The following is a 12,382-nucleotide window of genomic DNA, read 5'->3' as shown; positions in this document are numbered from 1 at the left end:
AACCTATAGATCAATAAGTTGTCTTATACATATCTTTGTTTTTGTTGCAGCAGACTATGTAAAAGGTTCTGTATCATACTGTGAGTGTGAATGTATTTCTTTATAGAAATGTTACTGATAAATAAAAAAACATACAAAATCAATATTCACTTTGGTTCCTTTTTCTTTTTTAAATGGCTTTTTTAAAAGTATTTAAGAGTCTGTCCACCACTACACCATGTACAAGATGTTCCTGTTGGTCACATGGCTGTCTTTGTTTGAGCTCTCTGGCGTCCAATCAAACTGAACCGATGTAATGTAGAGGAGGGAAGGTGATGGTCAAAACAAAACGGGTTTGTCTTAGACTAGTAGGTGTGTGAAACAGTGGGCCTCATGCAGGAAGCCATATGAGAACAAATGTCCTCTTATTTTTGTTCGTATCCATGATTTGTTCTTTTTTTGTTAGTACCCATTGACTTCTGGGATTCACCAATGTTTTCTTATTTTTGCTCCTCTCTCAGGTAAGAGAAACTTTTACGAGTTGTCGAGAGAACTCTTACCAACATCTCGTTTTCACAGTCCACAAACCGTTTGTCCAACGCAGGGAAACAAAAGTTCAATAAATAAATATCATATAATCAAAAGTAGATTATTATAAGTTTTAGAGTAATTATAATAAATGGATTATTAAAGAGAAAATATTGATTCAATAAAGACCATAAAAACTCTTGGATGATATTGAAACTGCTTTTTGATACTCTTTGATTTTCCTGTAACGCCTTTGTTTAATTTTATTTAAAGGGGCTGTCTGAGTGAAGGCGAGCAGGCAGAGGAGACGAGACAGCGGCTTAGAAAGTTTTCTAAGCGTATAAATGTAGCGGGTCGGGACACATGCACGCTCGCATATGCGCGCTCGCGTGTGGCCGCTGTCTCGTCTCCTCTGCCTGCTTGCCTTCACTCAGACAGTGCGCGCGTTCTCACGTACTCGCTCCACCTCTAGACGTGAACGCGCGCTCACTCCACACTGCAGAAGAGTTAGTTTAGCTCTGAGAATATCTAGTGAATGTAGAGTGGACGTTTGTGCAGAAATAACTGCTGCAGCTCCTCCAGACCAACAGAGGTTTCCCGTGTCTTGTGAAGTGACGGGGCTCCGCAGAGAGAAACGTTACCGTCTCGTTACCGACCGGGTGCCGGTGTCTTCCTGCTCTCTCCGGCTGCGGGCGGAGGGAGACGAGTTTCTCGCTGCGGAGTCCCGCTGCCTGAGCCTGCGCTGAGGCAGGAGAAGCAAACACAGTATCAGCAGTGATTCATGGAGAGACCTCCGTCTGGTCAGCTAACATTACTGCCAAGCAGCTGAAATACAGAGTGATATTGTGCTTTTAGCTGACGTGTGTCGCCTCACTGTTTTGAGCGACGCTCGTTCAGGTCCATTTAGAGCGAGCACAAGCACGAGCCCGACGCTGACTTTCGTTGATTTCACGGCCACAGGTGTCGCTGTTAACAAGCATTTCTGAAAGTTACAAACAGTCCCTTTAACAGTGCCTCGATTTCACTACAGCTGAAGTTCTTCTTCTTTCATCTCTGTAATTCTTGAGCATGTGCCAGAGTGTTTTCACATCTCACAACACCTGTCTTTATACAGTGTTTAAAGGGTGTTACCTCTGCTAATGATAAACAATCAACCACACATCTCCAATTTATGTTTATTTTATGATTTAGAACATAAAACTCTGCTCCAGCTCCACTCTAATTAGCTTTGTTTGAGGTCGTGCCAAAGTAGACACTAGGCAGGTATTATGCAGATATGTTACTTGATGACATCACTATGTTACGGAAGAAAAGGCGGGACTTCAAGCGAGGCGTTTCAGGCAGTTCAGGAGCAGTGTTTCTGTGGGGGAGAGTAACTCCTTTTTGGGCTTTGTAACTTTGCAGACCTTTTTATATGCACAAAAAACTATATAACACACTAAACGAAAGGGGAAAAGCACAAAAGGTCCTCTTTCACAGAAAACTAAGATAAAATATGAGAGACATTTAAGAGTAGTTGCTGCACGAGGCCCATTAAAACAAATGCCTGCATTGTTCATGTTAAAGCCCTGATGGTGATAAACAAGTCAGATTAAACCTAATAAACCTTTACTGGAAATCTGCAACCTCACCGCTAGATGCCGCCAAATCCTACACACGGCACCTTAAAGTATTTATTTATTTAAATGTTTTATGTAGCTGAATTCCAGCCACAACGGCATGTAATGAAGGACACAACTAATGATTTTCCTTCATGATTTATCGTTGAATCTATAAAATGACAAAGTGAAATAAATTCCCAAAGTGTCGTCTTTAAATAGCTTTTTAAAAATCTGACCGTCCGACTATCACCTTTAGATATTTAATGATACCATTTTACAATGATTGGTCCCAAAAGAGACGTTATTATGGTAAGGATGGCCTCTGAGTGAGGCGAACGATGTTACCACCGGTAACTGGTTTTTCACTCGGTGGCTCACGTTACCGCAGTCTCGGAAACGGAGGAGTCAGCGGAGGGGTCCTTGGTTGCAATCTGCAACCTCACCACTAGATGTCACCAAATCCTACACACTGTACCTTTAAGGTTAGGCATTGACCTCAGATGGTTAAGATTAGGATAGGTCTCCAGGTCTTCAGACAGCGAGTCTCGCAAGAGTTTTCACACATTTTCGCAACTTGGGGGTTACCTTCTAGACACGACCTCGGGCTTGTCCTCTTCACGGAGCCGGGCGCCATGTTTCCAAACCGTGTCTCTAGACAGGGACATTCACGTTTTTGGTTCGGCCACCGTAGTTCTCCGACACTCTCGACACAGAAGTTTCAGTTGGTTGCAATCTGCAAACTCACCACTAGATGTCGCCAGATGTTAAACACTACACCTTTAAGTTTGTTTATTTTATTTTTTTATGTGCCAATGATGATTTTCCTTTATTGATTAACGTTGAATCTATAAAATGTTTTAAAAAAAAAAAAGTGAAATAAGTTCCCAGAGATCCCAAAGGGTCATCTTCAAATAGGTTTTTTAAAAATGTGACCATCCGACTATCACCTTCAGGTATTTAATGAAAAATCTGCAACCTGTAACCTCACCACTAGATGCCGCCAGATCCCACACACCGCACCTTTTAAACAATTCGATTTTAAAATCTGTTGATTCATTTTCTGCTGATCAATGAACTCATTTCAGTTGTGTAACTCCGTTGTGTTATCGTTTGAACCAAAAGGTTCCTGGAAACAGAGTCACTCTGTCTTTTAAATGTTGGCCTCTGTGCAGCTTCATCAAATCAATCCTGGTTCAGTTGGGGGAAGAGACTTCTCTAAGCTCCTGCTGTCGGACATCTCTAACACATTTTATCTCCCATCACACAAGAGAACAATCACATGCGTGTTTTCACCACTTATTAGTATCTTTAGGAGATCAGACGCAGCGTGTAATCCTTCAGCTTTCCTCCTAAAGGAACATCGACCAAACCAATCTGACATCTCCTCTCCTGATTAAAGATGTTTCTGTCGTGGCTCTCAGAGAGGTGAACGGGATTACAAGTTATAATCTGGGAGCAGTCGGGTGGAGCGAACAGCTGCAGAGCACCTCACGTCTCCTGCATTAATGTGTTTTACTACTTTTAATCTTTTATTGCTGCCTTGTTTCATTAAGCTTTTGGCTAATCTGTCATGACGTCCTGCCAGTTTGGACGGTTGAAGACGTGGAGAGGTTTCCATTCTCGTGTTCACAGCGGGGGGTTCCTTTTCTCTGCTTTCTAATATAGAGCTTCCACTAATAGGGAACAATAAATTGGCTCATTGTGTGTGGCACAGTTTATTTTCAATATAATTGGAGACTATCCACTCGCTAATTAGGATAATTTCTAAGTTGCCGTTATGCAAATCTCTTGGAAATAAATTTACACATATCTTTCCAGTAAATGCCAAATAAGAATTTATAGAAATGCAGAAGTAAGGAAGTAGTAATTGCAGCTTTATTTTTATTTTTTTAAGTCTAAAAGAAGTGATTAGCAGCTTGAATCTTTCCACCAAGAGATTTAAATGTGAAAGTCATTTAGTGGATCTTGAGAAGCTGGGCGTCTCATTTCTTCTTCCTCTAAGCCTGCTGAGGGTCGGAGCAGAGGAGTCAGAGCAGCTTTTAGACCATATTGAGTTTTGTGATTTCTCCTTCGCTGCTCCTTCTGCTTCAATATTGGACAAACTGTTGGGATTTGTATTTGTGGACTTCTAAACCGAGTAATCCTGATTATTACAGTAATGCCACGAGAGGCCACGAGGCGTTCTGGGGAAAAGCTTCTCCTTCTGTCTCATCTTGTAATTTAAAATGTCAAATTTAAAAATATCTGGAAGGGTCTGAGGTTTAAACTAGGGATACAAATAGATCAGTTGTAGAGTTAGAGTGAAGATACTGGCATCATATGAACTAGAAAACCTGATGAATCCATCGGTGCCAACCATGTCATACTAGCTTTTCGCAAAGGAGGTTAAATAACGCTCCAAACTTGCGCTACATTTTGGCGAGGAAAAACTGATATGGCCATTTTCAAAGGGGTCCCTTGACCTCTGACCTCCAGATATGTGAATGTAAATGGGTTCTATGGGTACCCACGAGTCTCCTCTTTACAGACATGCCCACTTTATGATAATCACATGCAGTTTGGGGCAAGTCATAGTCAAGTCAGCACACTGACACACTGACAGCTGTTGTTGCCTGTTGGGCTGCAGTTTGCCATGTTGTGATTTGAGCATATTGTTTTATGCTAAATGCAGTACCTGTGAGGGTTTCTGGACAATATCTGTCATTGTTTTGTGTTGTTGATTGATTTACAATAATAAATATATAAATACATTTACATAAAGCAGCTTATTTGTCCACTGCCATGTTGATAAGAGTATTAAATACTTGACAAATCTCCCTTTAAGGTGCATTTTGAACATAGGGTGACCAGGTGTCCCACTTTACGAGGGACTGCACAGCATTTTTATCCCTTATTGTCCCGCGTCCCACATAATGAAATGATTTTCATTGGCTCTGCAACCGCTGCAGGACAGATGCTTTCTAAAATCTGGCTTTTATCCAATGGCTGTGAAGAAATCAGGGAAGGCTGTCATCACGAGGCTGTTTGCTGTCAAACTGAGCACAAATACAGGTTAACATTTCACCGTCTTTGCTACGCGATGCCCAACGGGGAAAACTGTGAGTCACCGCAGTCACACGCTCTGCAGATTTAGGCGGAATATGATGGAAAGAAAAGGAAGAGCAGCTACAACAAAGACTGTGAAACTACTTATACGTATTTATAAGCCGGTGGAAGACGATTCTCAGGTTTTTGTGACATTTGTCAAGAAACATGCGGCTCAAATAGAGATGTGCCGATTGATGGATGCATTCGGACAAAGCAAAGAAACGTTACAAGATAAGGGGCAGAATAGAAATGTTTATTTAAGTTAGACAGACATTATATCGAAATTGTAGACTACCTCTCAGCCTTGGTAACGTGTCCCACATTGTCCCACATAAACATACTCTTTGTCCCACATTGGGTTTGTTGGGATCTGGTCACCTAACAGATAAAACTAAAACTTGAAATGCACTCAAGAGAATAAAGAAAATAAAAGAAGACTGGTGACATCTTTAACTCTTGCGTCTTGTCTCTGCAGGTACCGATGAGGTAAAGACGGAGCAGACCGATGAGGAAGTCAGCGTTCCTGTCCTCGTCTCAACCACTCCAGAGGCTCTGCAGCCGGCGGCGACGACGGCCAAGGAGCACAAACCGGGCAAAAAGAGCAACTGCAGACCAGGTGAAGAGTCCGACAGTGACTTTGAGTCTGACCCACCTTCGCCAAAAAGCAGCGAGGACGAAGAGGCGGAGGAGGAAGAAGGCCTGAACAGCGAGCACGGTGAAGACACAGAGCCGGAGAATCTAGGACAGAGGCCTCTGCTGATGGACTCTGAAGAAGAGGGAGAGGAGGATGAAGACAAGCACAGCTCTGACTCGGACTACGACCCCAGCAGGGTGAAGACCCGCTCGAGGAAAGCCGGTAAAGCGGCGTCGGCCGCCGCCAGGAGGAGTCCTCAAGGGGATTCTGCCATGGCTCTGATCACCCCTCCCGAGTCGCCCAGCGGAGCGAGAGCTGCTTCAGATGAGGATTCGGTGGATGTTTTTGGTGCTGTCCCCTTCCTCGGAGGAACCTCGCCCGTCGGGCCGTCACAGAGCTCGGACATCTTTGCCAAAGCGCCTTTCAGGCAAGTCAGCTACGAGCAGCGAGCTACGGATGAGTTCGATGTTTTTACCAAAGCGCCGTTCAGCCGCAACCTCTCCAAGCCGGGCCAAACGCCGCCCGTTTCCCCCGAGGGCATTGACATTTTCGGCTTCTCTCCCTTCCAGCCGGGCCCCACCGAGCCGCCGCCCACCACCTCCAGAAGCGCAGAGGACATCTTCCGCCCGTCTTTCGAGGAGTCGGCCAGCCCTCAGCAGCAGAGGCTGAAGCAGCGCAGCCTCCAGAAGCTGTCGTCACGCCAGAGGAAAACCAAGCAGGAGGCCACAGCGGGCGGCAGCAACGGCAAACGCCACCACGGTACGCCGACTGGGAACCGCAAGACCAACAAGCCGACTTACCGCACACCCGAGCGAGTCCGCAGACACAAGAAGGTCGGCCGGAGAGACTCGCAGAGCAGCAATGAGTTCCTCAGCACGTCTGACTCGAAGGAGAACATCAGCGTTGACATCACCATGGCTGAAGGGAAAGACAAAGGAGCTTCTCTGCCGGGCGACGACGCCGTTTTAGACCCGTTTGGAGCCAAACCTTTCCAACCTCAGGACGGCAGCCGGCACGGCCAGTATCAAGGACTCGCCGACAGCAAGAGCGACATGGGCACAGCCAACGGCAAGTCCTGGACGGGCTCCCTTCACAGCGCTCTCGGAGGCGGCAGCATGGATGATTTCGGGGCGGTGCCCTTCACAGAGATGGTCGACGGTGAACCTCAGCAGCAGCAGCAGCAGCAGCAGCAGCAGCAGCAGCCGCCGCCGCCCTCGCAGCCGCTGGACCTCGACCCGTTCGGAGCTGCACCTTTTCCCACCAAGCAGTGACTTTTCTTGCAGTCCTCCCACAAATAACCCCTCTTTCTTGGGCTTGGGAACGACCATCGACACCCTAACGCTTCTTTTTTAACATTTTAATACAGTTTGAATAACAAGAATCCTGTGGAGTGAGCGACATATCTTTCAGCTGTACCTGTTTGCTGAGAAGCCTTTTTATGCTGCATCTTAACGTAAAGACGTTTGAACCGGATCGGAGAAAAAAACCCACTCGAGAATCGTACTGTGATTATTAGAAGTTCGACCGCTTGACTCGCTGCAAAAAAAAGCTCTTTCTGGCTTCGCCTTCTGATCTACCAGTATGTTGTTTTTAGCACCACAAAGCCTTACCTGAGCTGGGCGCTCCGCCTTGCTGCACAGTACCTCGAAAAACCACGACACAGTCGGCACACGTCGTGTCGGCGGAATCGTTCGGGAGTTGACCTTAACCACTTTGTTTTATCCTTATTAGATCTCTCTCTATGCATAATTTCACCGTAGTCTTTACTGTGATTTGTGTTGCGTTACACTTTGAATACTAGAAGGGATCACATTTTATTGTCCTTAAAAGGTTGTTGATTGGGTTTAAATTTAGGATCTTAACTGTTTTCTTTTCTTCCTAGCAGTAATCTTCTAGGTAAGTACTGTTCATTTTCTATTTTATTTAAGTTATAACTCAACACATTCTGTTAGAAATAAAACACAAAGCCACGTTAGATCACTAGTCTTTGACCCCTTCAGAAAAAACTCACAAGCTGTGCCGACATTTTCTCAGCAATGTTTAAGTGCTCCTAACTTTAGACGGCGTTTATTAACGTTTTCACAATAATTTATGCTGAAGAATAAACGGGAATTGTTAAATCGATCAGTTAAAGGAAAAGCCTGGTGGTATTCTATGTGTTTTGTTATTCTTAAGAAATGCAAGGAAAAGACCAAAACCAACAATAGCCACGTTTCCATTCACATATTTTTATTGGCATTTTGAAGTATCGCATTAGAAAAGCTGTACGAAAAACAGTTTTTAATCTCGCTTGAGGCGTTTTTTTGCCTTCGCCGAAAGAGTTGATGCACTAAATGGATGATAGAAACGCCTTCGCCGAATGAAACCTGACGTAGCGAACATTTAACTCACTTGACCGATCAGCTGTTTCTGCCGTCGGCGTCTTCTCAGATATTCCCATAACGTGCTCGTCTTCGTCTCTGGACGACATGAAACACGACCAAAACAATTACAACTTGCCCAATTGAAACAAATTCCTGAAGACCTCTTCTTTACTCCTAGATGGTTAGACGGCCAAGGCGACTTGTTTTGTTTCCGGTTCGTAACCTCTTCTTCTTCTTCTACTCTGTTTACTGGTAGATTACAGCCATACGTAGCCTACAGCGCCAACTTCTGACAAAACTACGCTGTAGCCGAGTTTATTTCCTCCAAACGCCTAATTCGAATTTATTTTTTTTGCGACATTTCAAAAGTTTGCTTAAAATTCGCCTGACGATTGATCGAATGGAAACACGGCTAATATGTTAAGGGCCGTATATATGCTGCGTCTTTTTCACGCTCACATCCACCGTTGTCAATGTAGGCGTGCTCAAACGTGAGAGCGATGCCGTTGCGGTGCGCAAACATTTCCAAATGTTTATTTTTCAGGCTGCGACGGCTGCGTCCCGAGATGAAAATAGTTTTGGGTGCACCGCATGTCATGTGACGAGGAACAACCAATCACATCCGGCAGATACTGTATCTTTTCTTTCTTCTGTTAAGTTAATCATTTTAGTTCAGGACTACCCAGAGCTTTATGATCTGTCCCACAATTTAACTTAATTCACCCTTTCTGACCGAGAACGTCGCAACATCCAGTTGAAAGGTCAGCCAGAATCACAGAGAGAGATCGAGCAGTAAAGCGACTGTGAGGGATTCACGGTGCTGGAAATGCGTTTATCTTTGTTTTGATTGTGTTTAGTTTAGTCAGTGAGGCTTTTACTGCTAAACTACCGCAACTTCATCATCATCGTCATCGCAGCACGCAGGTTTTGGTTGCTCAGTAACGGCAGGAGCGTAACGTAAATCTTTAAAGGAATACTTTGACGTCTTGTGAAATATACTTTTTCACTTTCTTGCTGAGAGATAGTTTAGAAGATTGAGAGTCGATCCAGCACCTGTAAACGGTAGTCATTTGTGGACAACTCGTGTTGTTTTTACTGGAGGTTACTGTAGGTACGAGATCATTTCTTGGCCTGGAGCAGTGACATCCTCGAGGTCCTCTGGTTTCCTGGCAACCTCACTGTGATGAAGACTCCAGGTGCATATAGACAGGAGTTTAATAACGATCTTTTTATCTAACGCTCAGCAAGTAAGCAAACACTTTGTTCCCTCAAACATGTCAAAACTATTCCTTTAAAAAACACCTAAAAAACACATTTAAAATATGTTCTATAATCTCCTAAAACAGCTGGGCACTGTAGTTTTTATTAAATGTTACTGAAACGGGACTAAATAGTGCTTTTGTTAGGGACTATTTTCAGCGGCGGATTAATCCACGTTTGGTCCAAATAAACTAGAAAGAGGGAAAAGATATCAGGCGTAGGATCAGTTCGTTATTGGTTTTGGTCTTTTCGTGTTATTTGTTGACAATTACAATACAGAATATCACACATTATACTTTAACGTAGATCTTTCCGCAGCAGAATATGAATTGCCGTATTCATAAAGGGAAACAAAATTGAGAAATCTGAAGTGTTATCAGGTCATTTGTATTCATGAATGCTCTTATCGGCGCTGAGTTCTTCCATGAACTAGTTTTCTGTGTGCTCTCCATCGACGGCCTTAAGCACCGACTGCATTTACCTTCACAACCATCGTTTGAATTAAACCTGCCGGTTGCTGTGTCTTCACCAGTGGAACCATTTTGATAAAACTACTTTCCATCTTTTCTTTTGTTTTTTTTCACAAGAGTAAATCTGATATTGTATTTATCATGCTATACTGCTGTTTGATGCAATAAAAAAAAAAAAAAAAAAAAAAAAGAGTCATCTCAGTGCGGATTGAGGTGGAAATTTGAAACAAAGCCGTTTTTTAAACATGGTTAATTTTTATTTAGAGTCAAGTTCAGCAGTTTGATTGCTCAGGTATGAAAAGTCGAGATACAAAATTTCCGCCGCTACAAAACGACAGACAGACAGTACAGAGCAGGTTCATAATGAATAATTTAAATACAGAACAACAAAAACAATCTGAGATCCTAACACCAGAGAACATTTAGAGATGCCCCGATCACGTTTTTTTTGCCGCCGACACAGATTACAGCTGTTAGTCACCGTATTCTTTGAACTAGGGTGCTTCCGCATTGCGTTATGTTGTGTTCTCTCTTCCGTGTAGAGCGGAAGTTCGCTGTTTTTAAGCCTTGAAAAGCTCTTATTGAGTGTGAGACCAGCCGGTCATCGTACAAAAGCACATGTCAACGGTGTTTTAGTAATTACTCTCATTACTAGAACGAGTGAACACAGGTCCACACTGCAGGTTTAACTATTGAGTTCTAAAAACAATAATAATAACGTTAAATTAAATCAAGAACCAACAATTTAAACAGATAGCTAGTGCTATCCATAGCTATTTATAGCCAGCAATTAGGCAATAAATAACTATCTAGCTAACGAGCGCTGCATAGCTATTAATAACTACCAATTTAAAAACACATACTTCGGTTCGAGCATTGTTGTGGCCTGCAGTGACAACTCTTTATACATTTCAACACTCTAGTGTAGACCTTCGTCTAACCGGCAGTGAGAGTTTACAGAAACACCGTCAACACGACGTTGTGTTTTTGTCTGCTGACCGGCCGCTGTGCTGATATGCTTCGGTACTTTAGTAGCTCCTCGTAGCATCGGCAGCCGATCAATCGGGGCGTCTCTAGAACACTAGTCTCCATCTAAAACATTAAATAGTTCACACAAAACAAATGACTTTCATTCCAAAATGAGACCGCTACCATTTAACTGGACACGTATTGTAATTAAATGAGAAACAGAAATGCATTAAGACTCGTGCGTACAAAACTTAAACACATGAGAATTTGTATTTTTGATATTTTGATCCTTTCCGTTGAGATGACTTCTATCCAACATGGACGCGTTGCATTTTGGAATGAAGCCGTTAAAACACAAAACAACGGTTGAACTTTAACATTGCACATCACCCTAAAAAAGTACTGTGCGTTATTGTCTGAAAACACTGTTTGACGAGAGCATCTATCATAGCAAACTCAGCTCAGGCAGATAAAGCAGTTTTACAAAAAACAGTTGTGACTATTAACAAAGAGAGAAATAGCATCTGAATGTACAGTAGAGAACAACAACAGGGCTGCACAGTGGAGAGGAAAGTTGCAGTTGCAATATGAACAACAATGCAACGTGGAAACAGATATTCAAAATGTTAAATCAGTGCTTTAATCTTTAAAAACAAAACTGTGTCCCAATTTCAAACTAATTCTAAGTCAGTAATTACAGTAACAGAATAAATCTGTTGATTTTTGAGCACTCTTGAAATGGATGCAACGTCTCCAGACTAGTGTTAACTTAGCTGACGTTACTTGTTTCACCACGTCAGTCTAACGTTAGCTTCGCAGTAATGATGACTTGTTTACTTCCGGTACTTCCCCGGGTTCCTGTATACAATGATAGACCATTTTTTGCCGGTGTAGTGTGCTAGAACTTCAACACTGATACATGTAGGCAACTGAAACGTCTGTAGAAAACATTATTTTCTCTACTTTTCAGCTGTTTCTTTTAGTGTATAAATATGAATGCATTTTGTAAACTGTTAAGTAATGCTCTGTCAGCATAATTCATAATGTAGACATTATTATTAATTTAAAGTTGGGACACAGTTTAAGGGGATAGTTTAGGTGTTTCTAATTGGGTTTTATGAGGTACTTCTCCATAGTCAATGTATTACTTACAGTAGATGGCGGTCGGTACGCCCCCAGTTCGTAGAAACAGACGGGAGTACCAGCACGGGAGCAAAGCGATGTACTGCTGTGTTTTTTTAAGTGGACTTTTCTTTTAGGTGTCTAAAATCCATTTTGCTGCAGGCCCCGTTCAGTAACTCCTGTCTGCTTCTCCAAGCTTGGGACGTGCCGATCGTCCTCTACGGTATTAAGTACTTCATAAAACCCCACTTCAAAACACCCAAACTATCCCTTTAACACACAAAAACTGACCACTCACTATCTTAATAAGACTCAACTTTCACTGTTAGGGCTGGAAAATAATACAATAAAGATATGAGGGACAGAACT

The 12,382-nt window shown here is 42.9% G+C and overlaps 1 protein-coding gene across 3 annotated transcripts in view; it reads left to right on the top strand.

Annotated features, from left to right (window-relative positions):
* bmp2k (BMP2 inducible kinase) overlaps positions 1-10,143 on the top strand; it is a 58,979-nt gene extending 48,836 nt beyond the window's left edge. For all 3 annotated transcript variants that reach the window (XM_037778476.1, XM_037778475.1, XM_037778477.1), the window contains one exon: positions 5,671-10,143. In XM_037778476.1, the coding sequence (XP_037634404.1) occupies positions 5,671-7,100 (1,430 nt within the window). In that variant the 3' untranslated portion in view covers positions 7,101-10,143. The remainder of the gene's footprint in view (positions 1-5,670) is intronic.
* Positions 10,144-12,382: the final 2,239 nt, after the last annotated feature.

This window comes from Sebastes umbrosus, chromosome 8, assembly GCF_015220745.1.
Source record: "Sebastes umbrosus isolate fSebUmb1 chromosome 8, fSebUmb1.pri, whole genome shotgun sequence".
Lineage (NCBI taxonomy): Eukaryota > Metazoa > Chordata > Actinopteri > Perciformes > Sebastidae > Sebastes > Sebastes umbrosus.
The sequence above is the reverse complement of the archived record's forward strand: the minus strand, read 5'-3'. Positions and strand labels throughout refer to the sequence as shown.